The sequence below is a fragment of the Serinus canaria genome, chromosome 14 (assembly GCF_022539315.1).
Source record: "Serinus canaria isolate serCan28SL12 chromosome 14, serCan2020, whole genome shotgun sequence".
NCBI classification, from domain to species: domain Eukaryota; kingdom Metazoa; phylum Chordata; class Aves; order Passeriformes; family Fringillidae; genus Serinus; species Serinus canaria.
The window spans coordinates 14,029,676-14,052,930 of record NC_066328.1 but is presented as its reverse complement, the minus strand read 5'-3'; the positions used below and the strand labels follow the sequence as shown (position 1 = coordinate 14,052,930).

The 23,255-nt window shown below is 63.0% G+C and overlaps 1 protein-coding gene across 1 annotated transcript; it reads right to left on the bottom strand.

Annotated features, from left to right (window-relative positions):
• Positions 1 to 230: 230 nt before the first annotated feature.
• On the bottom strand, positions 231 to 23,078 carry MYO15A (myosin XVA). Its single transcript, XM_050980061.1, has 64 exons — positions 19,932 to 23,078; positions 19,122 to 19,204; positions 18,825 to 18,888; positions 18,613 to 18,722; positions 18,331 to 18,405; positions 18,076 to 18,166; positions 17,932 to 17,937; positions 17,496 to 17,599; positions 16,970 to 17,033; positions 16,772 to 16,885; positions 16,451 to 16,612; positions 16,242 to 16,355; positions 16,086 to 16,144; positions 15,746 to 15,869; positions 15,569 to 15,664; positions 15,345 to 15,476; positions 14,952 to 15,077; positions 14,716 to 14,793; positions 14,205 to 14,359; positions 14,045 to 14,090; positions 13,798 to 13,922; positions 13,438 to 13,555; positions 13,188 to 13,363; positions 13,035 to 13,119; positions 12,709 to 12,762; positions 12,468 to 12,549; positions 12,254 to 12,384; positions 11,256 to 11,351; positions 10,930 to 11,165; positions 9,876 to 10,054; positions 9,692 to 9,764; positions 9,345 to 9,536; positions 9,102 to 9,196; positions 8,928 to 9,016; positions 8,723 to 8,849; positions 8,538 to 8,599; positions 8,363 to 8,426; positions 8,140 to 8,278; positions 7,826 to 7,916; positions 7,647 to 7,743; positions 7,321 to 7,442; positions 7,168 to 7,227; positions 6,883 to 6,958; positions 6,424 to 6,539; positions 6,229 to 6,347; positions 6,008 to 6,149; positions 5,672 to 5,783; positions 5,442 to 5,516; positions 4,858 to 5,063; positions 4,285 to 4,418; positions 4,153 to 4,207; positions 3,976 to 4,048; positions 3,690 to 3,763; positions 3,524 to 3,606; positions 3,197 to 3,327; positions 2,962 to 3,056; positions 2,471 to 2,548; positions 2,136 to 2,232; positions 1,873 to 2,033; positions 1,639 to 1,772; positions 1,406 to 1,539; positions 1,011 to 1,144; positions 673 to 813; positions 231 to 584 (listed from the first exon to the last, which is right to left on the bottom strand). The coding sequence occupies exons 1-64, from the start codon at positions 23,049 to 23,051 to the stop codon at positions 483 to 485; spliced, it is 9,888 nt and encodes a 3,295-aa protein (XP_050836018.1). The 5' UTR covers positions 23,052 to 23,078; the 3' UTR covers positions 231 to 482.
• Positions 23,079 to 23,255: the final 177 nt, after the last annotated feature.

Genomic DNA, 23,255 nt, shown 5'->3' with positions numbered 1-23,255 from the left:
CGGCAGCGGTAGCCTCGCTCCCCTCGGCGCTGATTGGTCGGAGGGCGGCCGCGAGCGCCGCGGGCTGGCGGCTGATTGGGCGGTTGGAGCGCGCGCGCGGCGGCGGGGAGAGAGGGGGCGCGGAGGTGGCGGCGGGCGCGCGGCGTTGGCGCCCTCTGGCGGACGCGAAGAGCGCGACAGGCGGGCGGGAGTGACTAAGGTGGGGGCACGGGGAAACTGAGGCACGGGAATAGGAAACACATGGGGTCGATGGGGAATCAGACACGCGGGGCAGCATCCGCCCTGCAGCAGCGAGCGCAACACAAAACCACGGACACCGAGTCATGTCAGGCTGCCAGGCGTGTATAAAACCCCAGAACAACAGCGGGGTGGTGACAGGGGGACAGCGGCCACTGGCCAAGCTGGGAACACCCCATGGTCACTGCACCCTCTGTCCCCCCTGCCGGGGGTCCGGGGTGCCGGGGGTCCGGGCCGTGGTGGGCTCAGAGCAGGGTGATCTCGCTGGGCGGCAGCGTCAGCCTCTTCTCCCGGGCACCCAGCAGCCTCTCCATGTGTGCAGCCACCACACGGCACAGCTCCAGGCCCTGCAGAGGGACACACCGATGGGCAGTGGCCGTGCCACCACTGTGAGAGCCCCAGCAGGGGCCCCCGATGTCCCCAAGTGTCCCCGACCTGCTCCAGCTGCAGCTGGGTGATGCCCTGGGCCAGGAGGTCTCCCAGAGTGATCTCCACGTAGGGAGAGCTGGATCCGGCTGTCGGGCGCTGCGTCCGTGTGGACTGGATCTCATTCAGCGAGAACTTGGCCATGAGCTCCTGGGAGGGGGACAGGGGGGTGGCCCGTGTGCCCTGGGGACCCCTCTAAGGGGACCAGGGACCTCAGCTTGGAGCAAACTGGTCTAGTGGAAGGTGTCCCTGCCCATGGCCAGCAGGTGGAACTGGATGGGCTTTAAGGTTTGTTCCAACCCCAGCCATTCCATGATTCCATGGGTCCCACACGGCCCCACACCTACGTGGGTCTCCTTGCTGAGGAAGTTGAGGCCGTTCTGGTTGACGGCCAGGATACAGGGCGAAACGATGGCGTTGTTGCTGCAGCTCTGGATGTAGAAGAAGGACGAGCCAAACATGGGGTAGGCGCTCAGCAGCCCTGCAGAGCAGAGGATGGGGTCTCAGTGCCCACTGCCACCCCCATCTGCCCAGTCCCCAGGGTGGCAACCAGGAGCAGCCAAGGGAAAAAAATGGGTGTCCCTGTCAAACCATCCTGCCCTCCATGTGCAGCACCCTAAGCTCTGTGCAGGGACAACTAGCATTCCATCCCCATCATCATCACCCTCTAGGCAGCTTCACACCCCCAGCAGCATTACATTCTCATTAGCATTGCATCTTCTCCCTGTCGCTGTCCCCTCACCCAGGAACTGTGCCCTGGCCTGGTGGGCGCTGAGTGCCTGGGCTTGCTGCACGTGCTGGGTCACCATCTGCAGCCAGGACTGCGGCTTCAGCAGGCGGAAGAGCTGCGGGGGGACGTAGTCCTGCATCTCCCGCCTGTGGGGAGCCCGAGGTCAGGGCCAGCGCTGGCCAGTGGGTCCCCAATCCCACGGGCCACGTGTTTCCCCCCCTCCAGGTGCCCTGTCCCCTCCGTACGCCGTGGGGAGGTGGTGGCGGTCCTTGGCTCGGTGCTGGAGGGCGGCCAGCTTGGCCACGTGCGGGAAGTGCTGCTCTCCCGGCCTCGCCGGCGGCAGGACGGTGAACAGCCCCTTGAGGTAGTCAGGGAGCACCTGGGAGAGGGACAGAGCACAGGGACACAGCTTGGGGACAGGGCACGCTCTGAGGGAGACAGGGAGGTGGCCCTGGGGGAGGCTGATGGGGTGGCCCGACCTGGTTGTAGTGGACGGTGACATAGAGCTCGTTGTCGAACTTGAGGGGCTGGCTCCAGACCACGCGGCGGCACCAGAAGGTGTAGCTGCTGTCCCGCAGCTCCGTCTCGGCAGCCACGTCCAGGACGTATTCCCGGCGGGTCAGTGGCCGCACGCTCTGCCCTGTGCCACCCAGGAGTCTGAGTGTGGCCACCACACCACCCACATGGCTGTCCTGCCCTGGTTTGTCCTGTCCCGTCTGTCCCACCCCTGCCAGCTCCTCACCTCTGTCAGTGACCACAAAGAGGATGTATTCCTCCAGAGCCTCTGGGTTCTGCAGCCCCATCTCACAGCACAGCTCCTCGATCACATCCAGAGCCACCTGGGCACAGGGACAGGTGGCTGGGACACTGCCACGTCCCCCTGTTGTGCTCTGGGCCACCAACTTGTCCTGCACTGAGGCTCATCCCAGTGATGATCTGCTTTTCCCTGGGGATGAAGTCCCACAGCAGGGACAGCCAAAAGGTGCAGCCCCCCACATCCACCCCCTCTGGGTGCCCACAGCTGAGGTGTCACCATAATCTTGGGGTGCACTGAGACTCCTGTCCCCTCTGGCTCACCGAGCACGTCCTGATCTTGAGGTGCCTCTCGATGCCACCGGGCAGGAGGAAGAGCTGGCGCTTGGCGCTGCGTCCAGCCTGCATGGGAGGACACGTTGGGGTGCAGGGGGCCCCTTCACACAGCAAGAACCCACAGGACACCCCAAATCCTGCAGCTATCCCTAAGGAACCATCCCATCGGGATCATCCTGTCTCTTGCCCATCCTGTCCAGCTGAACCATCATGCCCTCACTTCATGTCCACAGAGCTCCATCCCCACTGGGGACCCCTGAAGGCTCAGGGTACCCCCAAAGTGGTGAAGAGCAGACCCTGAGAAGGGCTGTGCTGTCTTGGGAAGATGCCCAAAAAGGATCAGCTCCGTTCCAGGGTGGTATCTGAGGGAGATCCCAAGTCCACAAGGAGAACCAAACCCCATGTTGGTACCCAGAACTTCTGAGGTGGGTCTCAAGCTGACACCAGCCCTGTTCCACCCCACAAGCCCCTAGACTCACCACCATGGCCTTGAGCTCCATGCTGCTGGGGAAGAGGCTGCGCCCACCAAACTGCAGGGTTTTCCTCAGGTTTTGCTCGCAGGCTTTGGCGATGCCTGGCAGGAGCAGGGACCGGGATGAAGGATGAGGCTGAGCTGCCATGCTGGCTCTGTTGGAGCTCCTCCTGAGCTCTGTGACACATGGGGTGTCCTTCCCCACTGCCCCCCCAGCACCCGGGGGTGTGCACTGCCCCTACCGTGGAAAGGCAGCTCCGGGTGCCTGCTGGCATCCTGCAGGAAGGCCAGGAGGAAAGGCCGGAGCACCTCAGAGCACTTGTAGTAGGCAGCGAGGATGTAGAGCAGCCTCCAGCCCCTCTGGCAGCTGTCCCTGTGGGAACAGCCAGGGCTGATCCCCTAACCAGGGCGAGGGTGCCCACAGTGGCACCCACCACTCTGGGGAGCAGCACAGCCCTCTGCAAGGATGAGGTCCCCAGGTGTCCCCCCAGGCTGGAGCAGCTGGCCTGGCCAGGGTACAAGCGTCTCAGTGCCAGCCTCTGCTGTCCCACATGGGTGGAGGGACTCACGGCTTGGAGCTGGTGTTGTTGGTGATCTGCTTGATGATCTGGCAGTACACCTCATCCCGCAGGACCTCGTGCTCTGCACACAGCTGGGGACAGGCACAGCTGCCACCTCTCTGCCACCCCCTGCCCAGGCCACCCCCAGGACTCAGCGCCCCAGTGGTGGATTTACCTTGAGGATGGTGCAGACGATGTCCAGCTCTGTCTGCCCCCGTAGAGGGTGGTCACCCATGAACTTCATCACAGCTGGGGACAACAAAGCCACACAGTGACACTGGTCAGCATGTCCCTTCCCCAGGGATGTGCTCTCCTGGGTGGGCACATGGAGCAGTGGGACCAGAACCAAACTCCCCTAGGACACCCCCTCTGCCCATTCCAGTCCAGCCCCACCCTTATCCAAGGACAGGGCTGGGGATGGCTGAGGGACAGGGGGACAGGACACTCATGCCCCTGCCTACCTTGGAAAGCTTCAGCAGCCAGTTTGTTGAGGCCACCATCCACAAACTCAATGAGTGACTCCTGAATGGGAATCTGGAGCAGGGGGAGAGGGCCAGCTCTGGGACCCTGCTGGGACCTCAAAGGGAGCTGCAGGTGACAGCAGGACAAGGGCACCCCAGAACTCCACTTCCCCATACCTTGGTGAACGTCAGCATCTCCAGCACACTTGGCACCTTCATCCCACGGGAGTCCCTGGCAGAGGGACAAGGGAGCAGGTGAGCACAGGTGTCCCCACCATGGCACGCCCCTGTCCCACCTCTGACACTCACGTGGTCCCACGTCGTGCTGCACGGAAATGCCGCTGGGCAAAGGCCAGCATGGGGCAGGCGCTGGTGACATCCCTGAGCTGCTCGTCACCATCTCCTTCCGGATCCTCCACAAAGGTGGCACTGGCTGGGGACACCTGTGGAATGGGGCAGTGGGCACCAGGCACAGCCAGCACTGGGGACAGCCCCAGGCCAGGACCTGTGGCGGTGCTTGAGGGTCCCAAGGATGAGGTGAGAGATGAGAATTGACTCCATGTTTCAGAAGGCTGATTTATTATTTTATAAATATTATATTAAAGGAGAATTATATACTAAAGCTATGCTAAAGAAAGAGAAAGGAGACATCAGAAAGCTAGAAAGGAATGAACAATAAAATCTTGTGACTGCTCACAGCCTCGACACAGCTGGACCTATGATTGGTCATTAATTAAAAACAATTCCCCTGCTGGGTAAACAATTCTCCAAATCACATTCCAAAGTAGGAAAACATGGAGAAGCTGAAGCTTCCCAGCTTCTCAGGAGAAAAGATCCTAGCGAAAGGATTTTTCAGGAAATACGTCTGTGACAAGGACCCACCTCGGTTTTGCGGTCCAGCTCCTGGGCAGCAGCAGTGGAGGCCACGGCCACAGCCACGGCTGCTGACGCTGCCACCTTGCCCTGCTTGTCCCTGGGCTCCTCCTTCCTCTCTGCAGGCAGGTGGACGAAGTCGGGCGCCGCCACGGGCTGGACGTACTCGGCAGGGAAGAGCCCTGACCTGCCATGGATGGCCCCAAACTTCCACCCTGTGCCAGACAGATGGTGGGGATGGCCCCAGGCTGGCAGCCATGGGATCACCCCTAAAATTCTCTGCCTGTTCCCTCCTGTCTCTGCATCCCCAGCCCTTTTCAGGGATCTGGCCATGGGTTTTGGCTGGAAGCAGCTGCAGTTTGGCATCACTCAAGGGAAAGGTATAGACCAGGGGCCACAAAGCCTGTCACCTGAGGGACATGGGTGGCACCAGGGTGGGACCTGCAGGGGAGCATCTCTCTGCATCAGGTCAGTATCAAAAAGACCCCAAACCATCCTGCTGAGGGGTGACAGAGGCAGGACCCTGCCCCATGCCCCAGACCCAGGAGGGGGACACAGCTCAGGGACACACACAGGGACAGAGTGACACCCACCGAAATCCTGGGTGCCTGTCTTCAGCTCCTCCAGGTACATCACCTTCTTGCGGACCACGCAGCCATAGTAGTGGTCTGCAGGGACACCATGGGGACACCATGGGGACATGGGGTGTCACAGGATGCCAGGCAAGCACACAGCCACTCCAGGGCAGGGCTAGCCATCAGTCTGCTGCCCCTGTGACCCCAACAAAGGCATTTTGGCATGGAGGGCTTTGGGAGTCCCTCACCTCTCTCAGGGTGCTCCAGGGACTGCAGGTGGATGATGTCCCCTTTGTGGAAGCTGAGCTGGCCCCTGTCCTGTGGGCTGTAGTTCCTCACGGCCACCACATACTGGGAGTCCTGGGCACAGGGGGTCTGGCACAGCCCATGCACATAGGGACACCCACACCCCACCCAGCACAGGGACTTCAAGGCTCCACAGCCTCAGGACCATTCCCCCAAATCCAGGCACGGTCCCATTTGCAGGATGCCCTCCTCTGCCCACCCCAACCTCCCAAACACAGGCACACAGGCAGGGTCTGACCCCCAGGACAAACCCACCCTGGCCCCAGGGCACCCCCCACCTTCCTGAGCTCTGTGATGAAGTGGTCGACCATGACCTTGACCTGGGGGGCTTTGGGGGAGAAGAGGATGAGCTTCTCGCCACGCAGGTTGAACTCCAGCATGTTCCTGGATGGGGTGGTCACGAAGAGCACGTCGGGGTAGCTGGGGCAGGGCAAGGGGAGGCTGAAACACCTGGCATCTGTGCCACCCACAGCACCCACCCCACCCTGGCCACCCCTACCTGTAGGCCCGCAGCACCCGCAGCTGCTCCCCGGGGACATTGGTGCCCTTCACCACCCGCAGCAGCTTGATGCCAGTGTGGGACACGGCCAGGATCTGCACACCTGTCCCCACGCTGCCCTGGGGGCCAGGACAGCACCTCAGCCAAGGTCACAGCAACACTGTGGATCCATGCTGACCACAGCTGGGCCCTCACCGTGGCAGGGAAGAGGCGGGAGAAGTACACCTCGCAGCCATCCCGCGCCGCGGCAACGATCTCCCTCTTGACACTCTCGGTGGCCACGGGGCTGAAGGAGTCCAGCTTGTTTTCCGCTGTGGGGAGGGGAAAATACCTCCCGTGAGCTCCCCCTGCCTGGAGAGGATGTGGACAGAGTTCCCAACAAAAGCAGGGATGCTTGTGCCCTTCCCATGCCTGGCAGGACTGTGCTGCAGAGACAGATGTGTGTTCCCCAAGCAGCTGGCTAAGACCTGACACAATTTGTGATATTGTGGGGCACAAAATTACAGGGGGGGGGGTCGTTGCTTTTTGAGGCAAAACTACCCAGGGTTAAGCAGAGCCAGTCCTGGCTTGGGGATGGATACCCAGGAGAAGAGGACAGGATCAAGAGTGGCTGGTGTGAGCCCCCAGGCAGGGAGTAGCAGGACACAGGGTTACCAAAGAGGGATTTCAGGCGGAGCCTCTCCTCGTGGCTGATCCGGATGCAGGTGTCAGACAGCACATCATTGAAAATCTGGGAAAGGGGGTGAGGAGCAGTGGGCTTGTGTGGGGAGGAGCAAAAATCCCCCCAGCCCCAGCGTGCAACAGCCCCTGCTCCTCCATGCAGCTCAGCAGGGGAAGGCAGGATGGGCACAGTGGGATGAGTAAACCAACACCCCACTGGGGAGTACCCCAGCTCCCAGGGAACCCTCGGGGGGCTGTGGGGCCAGCTCAGAGCCTCACCTGCCGGAAGATGAGGTCGAGCAGCAGTGGGTTGTTGATGTTGTCCTTGGGATAGAAAACCTGCCAGGAGAGAGACCAGGCCTTGGTGTAAACCCTGTTATCCTGGTAGGGCCTTGGCACCAACGTGTCCCCAAGTGTCCCCACCATCTGTACCTCCTTCCGGATGAATATTTTCCAGGGCACGTTGTGGTAGGTGTAGAAGTCCTCGCTGCAGCTGCGGTGCAGCTGGGTCTGGACCTGCTGCGCCTCGGACGGGAGCTCCCGGGAGACAAAGACTGCAAAGGGACAGAAAGCCTTGCAATCCCTGGGGGGAACCACCAACAGCTGCCTCCACCTGGGGAAACTGAGGCACAGGGAGCAGCCCTCTGGCTGAGCTGGACACAGCAGTTATCCCACCAGGCATCAGCTGTGCCATGGGGAGGGTGAAGTGCCTCACTCCACCGTGGACCCCCCAATGCCACAGATCTGCCCAGCAATACCTGGGGGCTGTGTGGCTGCAGGACGTCCTGTGGGTGCTCGCAGCTGGTACCTGGCACTTGGTACTGGCTTCACTGCAGCCACCACCTCCTTGGGCCCCTGTGAGGCACAGAGGAGCTGTGGGCAGTGCCAGTGACACCCCAGCCTCGTCAGGGGGACATGGGGATGGCCACATCCCTACCACAGCTGATGGCACTCGGGCTGCTGAGAGCTGCTCCTTCAGGATCTGCATGGCTTCCTCATGGGGGTCCAGCTTCTTCCCAAAGAGCTTGCTGCCAGGACAAAATCCCACATCACCTGAACCCCAGCATTCCTTGTACCTGACACCACCTGCAGCCCCATCGCTTGGGGCACCCCATCATCCCCTGCACCCCGGCATTCCCTACATCCCATCAGTCCCTACACCCCGTTATTCCCTACACCCCAGCATCAGGACCAGCCCATGCAGCCCTGGGCAGGAGAAGCCTGAGGCGTGGCTGGGGACCAGGCGTGCACCTGTGGGGCTGGGAGCTGCGCGGGGCGGGCTGGCACTGCCGGATGATGTTGCGGATGTCGTGCGTGGGCCGCGGGAAGTGCTCTGAGTTGAGCCGGGAATGCCGCACCGGCTCTCCCGGCCACCGCCGGCCCACGGCTGCTGCGGAGCCAAGCACACGGCTCAGGGGCCCTGGCTCAGTGCCACGAGCCCCTGTGGCCACCCCGATGCACCCAGACCCCTTACCGGCTTTCTGGGAGTAGGGCCGGGGCTGGGGGACATGGGCTGGCATCCCCTCTGTCACTCTGCCCTGCAGGGGACATGATGCTATCAACACCTGGCACCTCCGGCTGCTCCCCTCTCCAGAGGCTGCCCCTGAAGCAGAGAAGGAGCTTGACCCCTCCCAGCCCTGTGTACTGACCGAGGCTCCGGGTGGCTGTTTGGCATCTGCCCGGTGCTGTGGGGACAGGTCTGGCTCTGTGCCTGTGACAGCAAAGAGGAGAGCTCAGTCAGAACTGTGAGGCCCTGGGTGCAGGGATGTTCCCTACACCCGGGAAACTGAGGCAGGAGGCTGGCTGTGGATGTGGGAGTGCTGGAGGCACTCACCCCTCGGCTGATGTGTCTCTGCAGCCACGGGAGGCTCGCTCCGGGTGGCATCAGTGCCACTGTTCCCTCCTCCCACACCACCTCCTCCCTTCAGCCTCTGCGAGAGGATGGATGGCTTCTCCAGCTCCTGGGGGACAGGTGTCAGTGCACAGTGGCCAGGCCACATGCACCCAAAATGCCTCGGGCAGGGGGACACCCCTCTCACCCCATTGCCGTAGGAGAGCACGGGGTCAAAGAGACTGTCCAGGTACCGGTCCAGACCCTTCTGGCTGCGTGGCTCCCCAAATTCCCCATCTGAGAGGGGACAAGGCATGAAAAATACATGGCAGGGCTTTGTCACAATACTGGGGCACAAGAGCTGGGGGGAACGATGCCCTACCATGGGGGTGATATGCGTCCATGGAAGGCAGTGTGGGGGCTTTCACAGGTGGGGGAGGAGGCACTTCATCCAAATCAAATCCGTGTCCCAGCACCCTGCAGAGAGGGAGGACGCACTCATTGAGCACCCAGTGGGTGCCAGGTTTCCCCTCAGGAGCCCACCCACCCCTGGCACCCATCCAGCCCGGTGCCAGGGTTCCCCCCCAGCCCCACAGTGGGGCACCATCCCTGCCCGGGTACCTACGGCCGGCTGTCCCTGCTGTGGCTTTCGGTGCCATCCCATGCGATGAGGAAGCAGGATTTCTGTCTGGGGAAGCCCCGCAGCAGCTCCAGGTCAGAGACAAGGTCCAGGACGTAGTCATGTCCAGCCAGTTCAGCCCACTGGGCACCCGCCTTCATAGCCACAGACCAGCCACGCCAGCCCTCTGCCAGCCCTCTGCCAACAGCCAGACACAGGGGATGGGCACAGGCTCCACAGAGACACCCTGCCCATCAGCTGGGCATTCAGGCTCCCAGATCCTGGGGACACCAAAGGCGGCCCCAGGTAACACTGTGACCCATGGGGTGGGTAGGTGCCAAGCCAGCACATACCTGAGCTTCAGGACATCCCCTGCCAGGTCCTCGCCTGTGCTCCAGGAGTGGATGGGGCAGGAGAATTGGTCACCTGGGGAGGGATGGACAGTGAGCAGGTGCCACCAGTCCCCCCTGCCCGTGAGGGCAGTCACACTGGGACCAACCCTGACCAGCTCCATGCCCAGCAGCACGCTGCCCTCACCGTTGAAGCAGTGCAGGTCCAGGGCCATGCTGGCCTGCTGCCGGTTCGCCGTCCACTCCAGCAGGGACGGGGGGAAGGTGCGGGCGGCCGCGGCGCCCAGCTGGGAGCGCGCCATGGCGTGCATCAGCTTGCGCTGGCACACCGGCTTGTAGCCAGCGAAGGCATAGTCAGACACAAACCTGAGGGGAGGGGAGGCTGCTGCAGGAGGATCACGTGTGCCAGGTTGGCACAGGGGACACAGCTCTCTTCACAGAGAGCAGCAGGCACAACTTTCCCAAGGATTTTTCCCGGGGAAGGCAAAGAAAGCTCAGAGAAGAGAAAACAATTCTTACCTCTATTCACTATGTTTTTTGGCACATGTGGAATGTGTTATAAAGATTGTTTACCCAAAGTGATTTGTTAATTGGGCACCAGTGAAGGCTGTTTTGATTCCTTGACCAATTGGATCCATGTGTGTCGTGACTGTCTGGAGACAATCACGGGTTTTTCTTTACTATTCTTTAGTACAGTATCTCTTTAGTATAGTTTTAGAATAGTATTAGTGTAATATAGTATAGCTTAATAAAGCAATTGTTCATCTTTCTGAATCATTGGAGTCAGAGCACATTATTCTCCAGCTGGGGGATCACCTGTTTCTGCTATACAGAGGGATTAAGAGCATCCCTGGAAGGATCTCGGCAGCATCCTGGGCACATGTGCCAGGCTGGCCCAGGGCATCTTGGAGGGACCTCAGAGCATCTCTAGTGGGACTTGGCCAGAATCCCTGGGTACATGTGCCAGGCTGGCCCTGGGGAACCTAGAGAGGCATGGGAACATATGCCAGCTTGGCCAGAGGGATCCTGCAGGGACCTCAGAGCACTCCCTGGCCATGTGTGCCAGGCTGGCCCAAGCAACCATGGAGGAACCAGCTGGGGCCTAGGCAGCATCCTCAGCCACAGGTGCCAGGAGAGCCCTGAAAAGCCCCAGCAGCATTCCCAGGCATGAGCACCAGTCTGTTCCTGAGGGAGGGTCCCAGCCATGCCCATTCCCACCCCAGAGCCCGTGCCCAGCTCACTTGAGCAGGTACTTGTCGAAGGCGGCGGACGGGGGGAAGGCGCTGAGGCAGGCGGCCAGCAGCAGCCAGCCCCGCTCCTCGTTGTTGACGTTGGTGTTCCTCCACACCTGGTTGGCAGCTTGTGCCAGGAGCTCGTCCCGCAGCCCTGGCACCGACAGCCCCTTCTGCACGATGTAGTTGCCAAAGAGGGTCTCCTGAGGGCCGCCCAGCCCCGGGTCCCCCATGAACCGCAGGATCTGCCACAGGGACAGCCAGGTCCTCCCTCTGACCCCGGGCACAGAACGTGCAGGGGACTGCAGTGATGGACCCCGTGCCATCCCACCTACCAGCTGGAAGAGGCTGAGAGCCTCGTGGCACAGCTCCTCATCCAGCCGGGTGAGGGGGGCTTTCAGTGGGGCCGTCAGCATCCCAAATGCAGGTTCCTGCGGTGACACCCGCACCCATGGCTACCTGGGGACAGCCTCAGGCCACGAGGGGCTGGCCCCATGGTGCTGAGCATGGTGTTGATGCTGGGTGGAGCCTGTGGGGCTGCCAAAGGGCTGGGGTGAAGGATGAGGCCAGCAGTGTCCTGGGAGTGGGGCAGGGAGGGGCTCAGGCTGTGCTGGCAGCACCAGAGATGGGTGGTGAGGCCCTGGCACACGTTGCACAGAAAAGCTGTGGCTGCCCCATCCTTGGAAACGTCCAAGGCCAGGTTGGACAGGGCCTGTAGCCACCTGGTCTAGTGGAAGGTGCCCCTGCCCATGGCAGGGGGTGGAACTGGATGGTCTTTAAGTCCCTCCCAACCCAAACCATTCTGCGGTTCCATGGCAACACCTTGGCAAGGCTGAGAGCCTTATCCAGCCCCGGTGCTGTCATTCAGGATGCCGGGGACTGGGAAACACAGGGCAAAAAGAGGGACGAGGAAGAGGAATGGGGCAAAGGCCGGGTGGGTGGGGCCGGGGTCCGGCAGCAAAGCGACCTGGTCTCCCGCCCCAGCGTTCCGGATCCGCCCCGCGTCGGGCGTCCAGGAGGGCTCAGCGGGTCTCTCTCCGATAACCTCAGCAGGGTCCCCCCGGCCTCTGGAGACGACAGGAACCCACGGGGAGGGAGGGAGGTGGCAGCCAGCTCCCCACAGCACCACAGCCACCCCGGATCCAGCCTCTCTCGCTACCTGTGGCGTCCCCGGGGTGGGAGTCAGGGCAGAGCCCGGTGGGACAGTGCGGGGAGCCACCACGGGGACCCTGAACCTCACTGCTCCACCACGACCGGGGTGCCAGGGACTCCCCAAAAGCTGTCTGCCCGTCGGGAAAAGCTCCCCGCTGCCGGGCCGCGGCGCCCACCTTACCTGGAAGTGGCCCCGCACGTACTTGGCCATGGGGTAGTCGTTGATGTCGAGCGGGAGGGTGAGCTGGGGGTCGGGCTGCAGCGCCGGCGGCGGCACCAGCACCACGCAGCCGGCGTTCACCTCCCGAGCGGCTGCAGCACAGCGGGAAGCTACAGCACGGCCGTCGGGTGGGGAACAAGGGGCTGGGAGCGATGGCGGTGCGGGACCCGCTCACCTGCAGCGGCCTCCAGCAGCCCCATCAGCTCGGCCGGGATCTCCAGGTGGGTGACATCCACCACCTCCCTCCGCGTCAGCTCCTGCCGCCGCAGCACAAGGATGGGACGCTTGCCGTGCTGGTTCCTGCCCCAGCAGCCACGGGTGCCGCGGGCAGGAGCACAGGGATGGGCAGGACAGCACAGCGACACGGGCTGCACATGCATCGCCCATGTGCTCCCACCAGAGCTGCACATCTTTACCTGCTTCATCCTCTCCTTCTCCTCCTCAGCCCGCCGGCGAGCATCCTCCTTCCTCTGCAAGCAGAGCATACTGAATCCCACCCGAGTAAGGGAGACCCCATGGCAACACAGCACCCTGGGTTGCCATTGCCCCCTCCCCAACATCAGCAGGGTTTTCACCCTGAAAAGGCACTGCCCATACCCAGTGGGACACGGAGGAGGTGGTAGGGTGGCATGTGGGGGGGCTCACAGTCTGGGGATGCCACTGTGTCCTCTCCAGACTGCACATGCAGGAGGGTGGCAGCAGGCCCCCTGGACCCCCTGGGATGTGACAGACCCCACCTCACCTTGAGGTACCTCCGGCGGTTCACGTAGATGTGCACCAGCGACCTGAACTTGATGAGTGTGTGCCGCATGCGCCGGTACCGCTGCCTGCAGGAGGGCACCCGTCACTCTCTGCCACCCACCCATGGCCACCCGCCACCCCCAGGGACCCCGACCTGGCCAGGTATCCCCGCGCCCGGCTCTGCAGGAGGACGATCTTGCGGCGGAGGGAGCGGAAGCGACGCTTGATGAAGAAGGTGCGAGCGTAGCGCTGGAGCGTGAGCGCGGCCAGGTGATGGGCACGGCATCGCTTGCTCTCCAGCGCCTGGTACAGCTGCTCCTTCAGGAAGAGCTGGGAGCAGGGGCGAGGCCATGAGCTCCCCACCTTGGCCACCACCCGAGGCAAGCCCCCTCCCAGGACAGTACCTTGGTGACACCGACGTAGTACATGCTGGGGTTAACGGGGCAGAGGCTCCTCAGCATCTCCACACAGTTGGCTCCGTTGGGAATGACATTGGACCACATATCAACAAGGCAGCGGTACCTGGGTGAGCCCATGACACTGTCACCACACAGGACCCGCTAGGACACCACCACCCACCCTCCCTGTGGTGAAAAACACTGCTCCTGGAGATGCAGCTTCTCCCAGAGCTTTGTGTTCACATGAGGGGTTCCCAGCTCCCACTGTGGGGGAACCCCAGCCAAAACACATTCCCCCAAAACACCCACAAAATCTGTGGTGTCCCCTGGCTGGGATGGCAGTGCCCAGCCTGCAGCCCCAGGCACCTGTCGATGAAGACGAGGAAGGGGATGCGGATGGGGTAGCCCTCCTTGCGGATGCGGATGGTCTCCAGGATCCCTGAGTACCGCAGCTGGGTCCTGACCACGTCGGCCTCAAAGAGCCCTGGCTCCTGGGGCAGGGATGGGGAGAAACATCAGCAACTGCATGGGCAGATCCCCACCTACCGTGTGCCCACACACTCCCAGTGCCAGTGGGACAGGTAGCACAGGCACCAGCACCAGCAGCTCTCACCTTCTTGTTGTTGGGTTTGATGCAGCGCACAAAGAAGGGGTTGCACCTGTGACAGAGACCCCCGTCAGCCACAGGGAACAGGGGACAAAGCCAGCCCAGGCACCTCGGGCAGAAGTCCAGCTCCCAACAGCCCAGTGGACAGCCTGCTGCCCACCCTGACCTCTCCATCCTCTCCACTAGCTCCAGGAGCGACTGCTGGAACCGTGCAGCCACGGTGGGAGCCTTGTACCGCCGTGTCCTGGTGCTGCTCCTCCTGATGAGGCTCCTCTGCCGGGCCATCACCTGGGCGTGGCCGAAGAAGAGGTTGGCCACCACCTTGGGGAGACAGGAAAGGTCAGAGAGGAGGAAGGTGGCCAGGATGGTGCAGCTCTCCCACATCCTCTTTGCAGCCTGGCCGTTCCTTTTTTGCCAGCCCTAATTGTGGCTGGATTGCCTGGATAGGGATGGGGATGAGGATGTGGATAATACAGAGCACAGGGCAGCCCATGTGCCTTTTTGTGCCAAATGCTTGAGGGGTCAAAGCCCAGAGGATGTATCAGACTTCCTCTGCTTCTGGTCCCCCTGGGCTTCACCGGCCTTGGGGACATGCTTGGGGACATGGAAAGGGATGTATGGAAGGGAGCTATTGGTGCCCAGTGTCACTGCAGATCCAGCGCCAGGCAGGGCCCTACCTTGGTCCTGCTGCTGATGAACAGGTCCAGCACATCCTGACGGACCTGGTCATAGTTTTTATCCAAAAACTTGTGAACCTGGCAAATAGCAAAACCTCATGGTGAGCAGCCCAGCAGGATGACAGGGTGAGGCAAGGAGCTCCAGGACCCCAGCCAGACCCCCAGAGATGCATTTCTCTCCTTGGTGCAGGATGAACCTCCTCTTTAAGCTGCCTTAACATCCCAATGTCACACACCTGGTAGGTCACCTTCCCTGCGTAGTGCTTGATGGTGAACTCGGGCAGCGGCATCTTGGGCTTCGTGTAGAGCGGGTTTGTCCCGTGGTGGTAGTGACACTTCTGGAGGAACGTGTGGTCAGTGGCCTGGGAAGGGACACAGGAGTGACACACACAGCAGATTCAGCAGCAGGTTGGAGCTAGGTGGTCTCCAAAGTCCTTTTCAATCCAAACCATTCTGTGATTCCATGATGTTTCAATGATTCTTTGGGCTTATCCAGCCTGGAGAAACCTGGGGGATTTCCCAGGTTGTCCTGGACAGCCCAGGAGAAGAGCAGCCCTGGGCCATGGTGATTCCTCAGCCACAGTGACCTCCCAGTGCTGGCTGCACCTCATCACCAGGCAGCTCCTCACCTGGGGGAAGCAGCTCTGGTCATCCAGGATCCGGAGGATGCCGTAGGGTTTTTGGGAGATGAGGTCAATGCAGGGCTGGTTGTCGCTGAAGGGGATCTCTTTCCACTCAATCTGCTCCCGGATATACTCCTCCTGCAAGGTAGGCACCAGGTCAGCTCTGTGCCCCCAGCCCCACAGCAGTGCCCTGCACCAGGGCAGAGCCCAGCACTGCCCACCAGCCCCACCTGCTCCTCCTGGAACACAATCCTGTTGAAGAAGAACTGCAGATACTCGTTGGCGTAGTTGATGCACAGCTGCTCAAAGCTGTTGAAGCTGAGGTCCTGCGAGAAGGAAGATCCATGGAGCCTGGGAGGATGGAGCTGGGACTGAGCCAGGATGGAGGTGGGGTGAATCCTGCTCACCTCGAAGCCATAGATGTCCAGGATGGCGATGGAGAGGGCCTCCTGCCGCGGGTACACCAGCTTGTTGATGCGGTCTGTGAGCCAGCCGAAGAGCAGGGAGTAGAGGGTCTTGGCAATGGCATCCCTGGGAAGGGGAGAGAGGAGCAGAGCGCTGGAGCTCTGGGATAGCATTAGCGTACTCCACTGCCACAGCCAGCACCCACCACAGCGTCAGTTTTCATCACCACAGAGTCTCATCCACACAGGCAGACCTGATCATCCCCTTTCCCAGCTGGCATTTCACCATCCCTGGGGGTCAGACCCCCTCACACCCTCCTGCAGTGCAGCCCCCTTCCTCTACCTGGCATCCACGGCGCTTTCAACAGTCAGAGGGGTAAAAATCTTCTCCCTCTGCGTTTCCTGGTTGGGAAATGGCATGATGGGGTTGCAGCAACATCAGCCCAGGTGGTCCCCAGGGGCCAGAGACCCCTCCCAGCCTATGCCCCCCTGCACTCACCGTCACCTTGAAGGTGATGGCTTTCTGCAGGCCCTCAGGGGACACCTGCAGCAGCTCAGCCACCGTCCGGATCTCCGTGGCGCTGACCACGGTGGCGACCTCCTGGCAGTCAGTCTGAGGGACACAGGGATACCGTGGCACTGCTGATCCCCCCTTTGCCACATCCCAAATCACGCCCCAGGAGCACAGCTTGGCTCCCCCTGGGCTACCTCGTATTTCTCAAAGTAGACGTTGCCCAGGTGGAGGACGGAGGAGAGGATGCGGAAGATGCTGTTCTGCTCATCCACACTGAAGTTCAGCACCTCCATGGTGTTGAGCAGCCGGCGGAAATCCTCAGCGTCGTCCTTGCCGGGAATCTCGCAATTCCCACCCTGGCACAACCCCCTCGCTCCATCAGTGGGTCCCGGGGGGTCAGCACCCAGCATGGGGGGTCACCCTGCCCTGAGCATCCTCATCCACACCTTGAGGGCTCAGGAGCCCACCAGCCCCCCAAAATCAGGCCGTGGAGGGGCCAGGGAGGGACACGCTACCTGGTTCAGGTAGTAGTAGGTCTCAGCGCCCTGCAGGCAGTACCGCTGCCGCTGCTGGGACGGCAGCCCTGCCAGCATCTCGTAGAAGATGTGGTAGTTGCGCTCAGTCTTGGCCTGGAGAGCAGAGGGCAGAGCTGGGGAGGGGGTGGCAGAGGGGGCAGAGTGGGGGGCAGAGCTCAGCACCCCCTCACCACACACCTGGAAGACCACCCGGGACTTCTCCAGCAGGTACTGCGAGGTTATGGCACCGCAGATCAAGCCACTGCAGGGGGAGAGTGGGCACCTGGCTGGCAACCTCGGCCTGGGCAGGGGCTGTGGCCCCCCAACAGCCCCACCTGTGTCCCAATGCCCCACAACAAAATGGGGGGTCAGTGCTGCTCCCCAGATTCCCCCCACCAGGGATGGGTAAGCAGAGAGAGGTGTCTGCACCTGGTTGTGGTATCAGGCACTCCCTGTGGGGCCAAGAGAGGATGGGATGGGATAGGAGGACAGGGATGGGCACTGGAAATGGTAAAGGTGCCAGCCAGGTTGCAGCATCCCTGCCCTTACCCCAGGGACAGTCACCTGTCCTCAGGTGCTGTCACCTTTCTGACACCAGGTTTGTCCCAAAAACATCCCGGTGTGTTCTTCCAGGGACAAGGGGCTGGGTTGGGCTGGACACCCCTGGAGCAGCAGGGGACACGGGGTGGGAGTAGCCACTCACAGGTTACTCAGTATTACTTACTCCTCCAGGAAGATTTCCACAAATTTCCCAAACCTGCTGGAATTGTCATTCCTCACGGTTTTGGCATTGCCGAAGGATTCCAGCAGAGGGGTCGCCTCCAGGATCTGTCGTGGTGATAGGGAGAGCTGGGGGGATCAGCCTGGGCACCCGACACACCACGGGGCATCTCCAAGGCTAGGGCCCCCCCTTTGACACCCTGCCAGCCTCCCTGCCACCCCATGCTCCATGCACACACCCATGGGTGCCCAAATTTGAGGTGTGCACCAAAGCCAGGTTAAATGAGGCTGTGAGAGAGCACAAAGACTCCATCTGTGTGCATGCACTGATTTCTTGCTGTCCCTCCCACCTTTCCCCTGCTGCTGGGGTGCCATGGCCAAGGTGCCACCATGATTCTCTGTCCCCCTGACCCATCCCAGCCCAGGTGTCCCCTCAGTACCTCTATCTGCCATGGTCCAGGTGGAAGCGTTGGGACAAGGAGAAAGCAGCAGTGCCGTGAGGAGGGATGGAACAGAGGGATGGAGGTGGGAGAAGACAATGGGGACACGGGGGACTCAGGGATGTCCCCAGGGCAGCACCCTACCTGTGGGGCAGCGCTGCGTTTCTGGCTGACGGCTGCCAGGTAGCTCAGGATCAGCTTGGTGGCTTCGGTCTTCCCTGAGCCGCTCTCCCCACTGAAACACAGAGCGGGGCCATGGCTGGGGCCATCACCAGTCAGGCAAGGGGTGCCCACCCCAAACCTCCCCAAACCAATGGGGCCGAGCCAGGCTGGTGGCAGCAACCCAGCAATTAAGGTGGTGTTGATTAGGGGCTGTGTGTGGGGACAGCCTTGTCCCACCTGATGACGATACACTGGTTGTGTTTGGCATCCATCACTTTGGAGTAGGCGACGTTTGCAATGGCAAAGAGGTGCCTGGGGAGAAGCAGAGGGTGGGAAGTGCCATGCTGGCCCAGCACAGGGACCTCCAAAGTGCCCCGAGCATCCCCATGCACAGACACAGCCTCTCCAGCACTCAGTGACCCAGGATTCCCCAGCTCTGCTGTGGGATCCGAGTGCAGGGGACGGAGGGTGGCAGTGACTCCATCCCCAGAGGGTGTTTGGGGACAGCCTGGTACTCACGGTGGGTTTTCACCCAGGGCTCTGCCTTCATACTGCTGCACCTGCTCCTTGCCGTAGATGTTGTAGAGCCGGTAGGGGTTCACCGACACCAGGATGCTGCCAATGTAGGTCTGCCAGAGGGAGAGTGTGGGGCTGCGAGCCCTCAGAGGGGGGTGACTCCCCAAAGACCCCACCCCACAGTCTTTGGGGGATGCTGTGTCCCCTAAGCTTACGTAGATGAGCTGGCGCTCGAACCGTGTCCGGATGTTGCTCAGCACTGCAGCCTCCTGGAGGTCCCTGGCACGGAGCAGAGGCTGAATTAGGGGGTGACAGAGGGACAGAGGAGGTGACAGAGGGACTCTGCTGTGCCCAGAGTGTCCTCAGTATCTCCAGGCCCAGGAGGTTGAAGCAGAGCCCATGTTGGGATGAGATGGGGTGGGATAGCAGGGTCAGGGGTATGGGGTTGGGAGCCTGCAGCCTCATTGTCCCCCACAGCACTGAGTCACAGCGTAGGGGACAGGGACACTCACTCCAGCTGGGTCATGTCCTCCAGCCCGTCCTCCTCCTGTGGCTCCTGGTACCGCACAATGGGCAGGCTGCACAGTGACTGCATCTGCATGGAGCAACCACCCCATCATGGCAGGGATGTGCCAGCCACCACCACCACCACCCCCAAAACACCATCTGTGACCCCACACCAGGGGACACGCAGTCAGCGATGGCAGGAATCCCAAGAAAACACCCCACAGCCCCAAACCAGTCCTCCAGCAAGAGCATTGTGTGTGAGCTGAGAGCAGCAGTGCTGGAACACAGAAACGTGAGGCCACTGAGGCCACCTTGGGGCTGGTCCCAGTAAAACCTGCTCCTGGGAATCCCGGTCCTGCTCAGTGTGGGCATCACCCTCAGTGCAGGTGACGGAAGGGGGCTGCGGCTGCTCCCCCCGGCCACGTGCAGGGGTGACACAGGACAGGTGTCACACGGGAGCCTGGCTGGCACCAGGCCAGGGGGTGGGCAGGAAAGCGGACACCCCGCCGGGTCACCGTGCCACCTGCGCCCGCGGATCGGGTCTCTGCATTTCCATACGCCAGAATCAAGTGTCCCCAGAGGGGCCGCTCGTGGGGGGACACACAACCGGTGATGATCCCCTCTTGCAGCCTGCTCCCCACGGGAGGACCCCCGCCAGCACCCAGACCACCCACAGCCATTTGCCCCCACCCTGGGCAGTGCAAACCCCTCTGCACCGATGCCTGCGTGCCTGGGAGAGCCACCCTGCCCTGGGTTCCAGCTGCCAGCTCACCCCCGGTTCCATCCCCCCCGAGGGGGCTCCCCGCGGGCGTTACCTTGCTGCGCCAGGGCTGTTTGCTGCCCAGGTACCCCTCTGCCCAGGGGTGCCTGTCCCTCCAGCCGCCCGCCGGCGGGCGCTGGCACAGGTACCGGGCGATGTCGGCTCCCCACTGGCCCGCCCACCGCCGGCCGCGCTGGGTGGGCTGCTGGGGGCGGCCCTGCTCGGCTGTCCAGGCGTCGGGCATCTCCCGCACCCGCACGACGTGCTGCGTGGACCAGTGCTGCTTGTACATGCGGGATGCACGCCGGAAGGAGCCCAACCTCTGCACCTGCGGCGTCACCACCGCGTAGCGCCCCGCGCCCTCCTCCGCGGCCGCCCCGTCACCGTCCAGGGGCTCCGCCGGCCCCGGGGGACGAACGCCGTGCCGGGAGACGGCCGGAGAGCCGGGGGCTCGCCCGTGGGGTGGCGGGAAAGCGGCACGACGGGGCGGTGACGGGCTCCGGTTGCCACGTGGATTGGAGGGGAGGACGGGGCGCCCGACGTCCGCCCAGCCCCGGCGCCCCGAGGGTGGGCTCGGAGACCGGCGGGTGCTCCCGTCCCGCCGGGATGGGCGCCGGGGCATGGGGGGCGAGCGAGTGGAGGGAAGGCGGCTGGGTGGTGAGGATGAGGGAGCTTTGCCGGGGGCTATGCTCTTTACGAGCAGCGAAGCCAGGGACTGCGCCACGGAGCGCCCCTTGGAGAGGCTGCGGCCCCCCGCTACACCAGATGGCCTCGGTGGTGGGGAGTGGGGGGCCATCCCGGCAAGGGGCTGCCCGATGCGCTGGATGAAACTTTTGGGGGTGCTGGGAGCGGGGCTGGACGGAGGGGGCACCCCGGAGGGACCCCGCCAGGGTGGCATCTCCTCGTCCCAGGAGGGGCCGGGGGGGCCGAGGCGGCGGCTGCCGGGGCGGGACGATGGTGCCAGGAAGGGGGTCCTCTGCAGCGGCTTCACCGCCTTGGTGGGGGGTTCCGGAAGCCGGGGCCAGGCCTGGGGGAGCGGCAGCCCGGGGGGGCTGCTCCGGCGCGATGACAGAGATCTCCCCGGGCCCGCGGGCCCCCCCAGGCGCCTCCCCCCCGGCCCCGGGGAGCGCGGAGCGGGCGGCGGCGGGGCGGGGGGCTCGGGGCCGAAGCGCCGGAGGCTGGCACCGAGGGAGGGGGAGCGCCGCGGCCCCTCGCCCCGCGTGCTACCGGGGCGCGGGCGGACGGGCGGCGGCGAAGAGGAGCGCCCGGGGTTGGCGAAGGGGTTACGGAGCGACGGCCGGCGCGCAGCCCCCGGCTCCCGGGCAGGGGGCTGCCCCCAGGGCCCGGCCGGTGGGGAAGAGTCCCGGCCCCCCAAACCGGCGCTCTCCATCCCCGCCAGCCTGCGGCTGAAGCGCCTGAAGGAGAACTGGGGCGTGCGGGACCCCCGAAATGCCCCGGCACCTCGCGGCTGGCGGCTGGCAGGAATAGAGAGGGATCGCTGGAGGAACTGCCCCAGGGGGCTCCCGCACGCCCGCGCTGCCGAAACAGAGCGTGCCGGAGATGCCGCGGGGCCAGGGGCTGCCGGAGGCGGCGGCGGCTCGTACTCGTCGTAGTCGTCCTCGTCACGGGCGGCGGGAAGGTGGGGGGACGGCGGGAGGGGGACGTCCAAGCGGTCCCTGCCGAAAAGCTTGACCTGGGGTCGGGGGAAGAGCCTGAATTTCCTGTTGAGGGAGAGCTTGGAGGAGAGCGTCTCCCGCATGCCCCGGAGCGAGGAGGCGCTCAGGATGGAAAAGGGATACTCCTTCTCCTCTTCCTCCTCTTCTTCCCACTCCTCGGGCTCCTCACCCTCCGTGATCTCCTCCAGGCCCAGGGCGTAGGGGTTGCAGGAGGATTGGGTGTGTGGTGCCCACCCACCCTCGCTGTACTGGATGCGATGCTCGGGGTACTCCCCCCCAGGGTACCCCCCGGCAAAGGGCTCCCCAAAGTCCTCGTAGGGGTCCCCCCTGTAGCCGAAGCGCCCCGCTGCTTCCTCACCATACTCTGGGTCGCTGCTGTATGGATCATAGAGGCCGAGGGGAGACCCACCACCAAACGGTCCCTCGTCCTCGAGCTCTGAATCACTGTAGGGGTGCTCTGGCTGGTCACCATCCTCCCAAAACCCCCCATAGTAGTCGTACTCCTCCTCCGTCTCATAGCCAGGGTAGTCAGAGTAGGGAGCCGGTCCCGCATCCTCAAAGCCGTATCCTGCTGGATAGGCTGGACTCTGCATGTAGCCTTCCTCCTCCTCAGAGTAGTTGTGCCGGGGGCCGTAGGCTCCATCCTCCTCCCCGCTGTAGCCGTGCCACGGGCCGTAGGCTCCATCCTCCTCAGCATACCCGTGGTGAGGGCCGTAGGCTCCACCTTCGTCCTTGGGCTGACCACTCCAGGGCCTGTAGGCTCCATCTTCCTTCCTGGCATAGCCACGGCGGGAACCGTAGGCTCCGTCCTCCTTGCCATAGGCTCGCTGGCGGCCGTAGGCTCTGTTCTCCTCCTCGGCCCAGCCGTAGCGTGGCACCGGTGGCACCGGCGGCCCTGGTGGCTCGACGCGCTGGGAGCGCCGCCGGGACGGCCGCCTCACCATGCTGCCCTGCCGCGGAGTGCCGGGCGCCGGCAGCCCGACACCGCCAGGGATCCGCTTCATGTTGGCCCTGTGCCTGAGGATCTCATCTTCCGCAGGGAACGGCAGCTTCTTGGCACCGATACGGGACAGCCAGGCTGTGTCAGTGGCCCGGCTGCCCCCCACCAGCCGCCCACGCCGGGACAGCACCTTCCTGGCCAGCCAGCCCGTGGCGGTGGCCGCCTTGCTCAGCACCTGTGCCCGGGGCTTGAATTTCCTTTCCGGGCGCCGGCGGAAGAGCAGTGAGCCGTCCTCAGGGTCCTGCCCACCCCGCCGCAGCAGCAGGAAGGATGGCCTTGATGGTGACTCCTTCTTGGCCTCCTCCTTGGCCTCCTCCTTCCTCTTCTTGCCCACCTCCTTGAAGCGCATCATGAGGTTGGAGGTGGACTTGAGCACTGCCTTGTTCTTCTTTTTCTTCCTCTTCTTGGTGCTGTGCTTATGCAGCCCCCAGAAGAAGCGGGATGTGTTCTTGAACTGCCCCTTCTTGGGCCGGCGCAGCCCCAGGTTCTTGAAGCCCATGAAGAGTTTCGAGGTGCTGCGGAGGCTCCGCTTTGCCCGGGCCTTCGGGGGCGCTGCCGCCTCCTCCTCGGCTGGACTGGCTTCCACAGAATCTTTGGGCTGGTCCTTGGCCTCTGCACCCTTGGCCCCTTTCTTCTTCTTGTCGGTTGCCAGCCCCATCATCAGCTTGGAGGGGCCCTTCGTGTTCTTCTTGGCTGTTGCAGC

What these genes read in the sequence shown, in the direction of transcription:
- MYO15A (XM_050980061.1), bottom strand. Translation starts at nt 23,051, where the DNA reads ATGGGCTTCAAGAACCTGGGGCTGCGCCGGCCCAAGAAGGGGCAGTTC. An exon ending in AACCAGTGTATCGTCATCAG is followed by an intron (nt 18,167 to 18,330) that starts GTGGGACAAGGC and finishes TCTGTGTTTCAG; the next exon opens with TGGGGAGAGCGGCTCAGGGA. An exon ending in TTCGACAAGTACCTGCTCAA is followed by an intron (nt 10,055 to 10,929) that starts GTGAGCTGGGCA and finishes CCCTCCCCTCAG; the next exon opens with GTTTGTGTCTGACTATGCCT.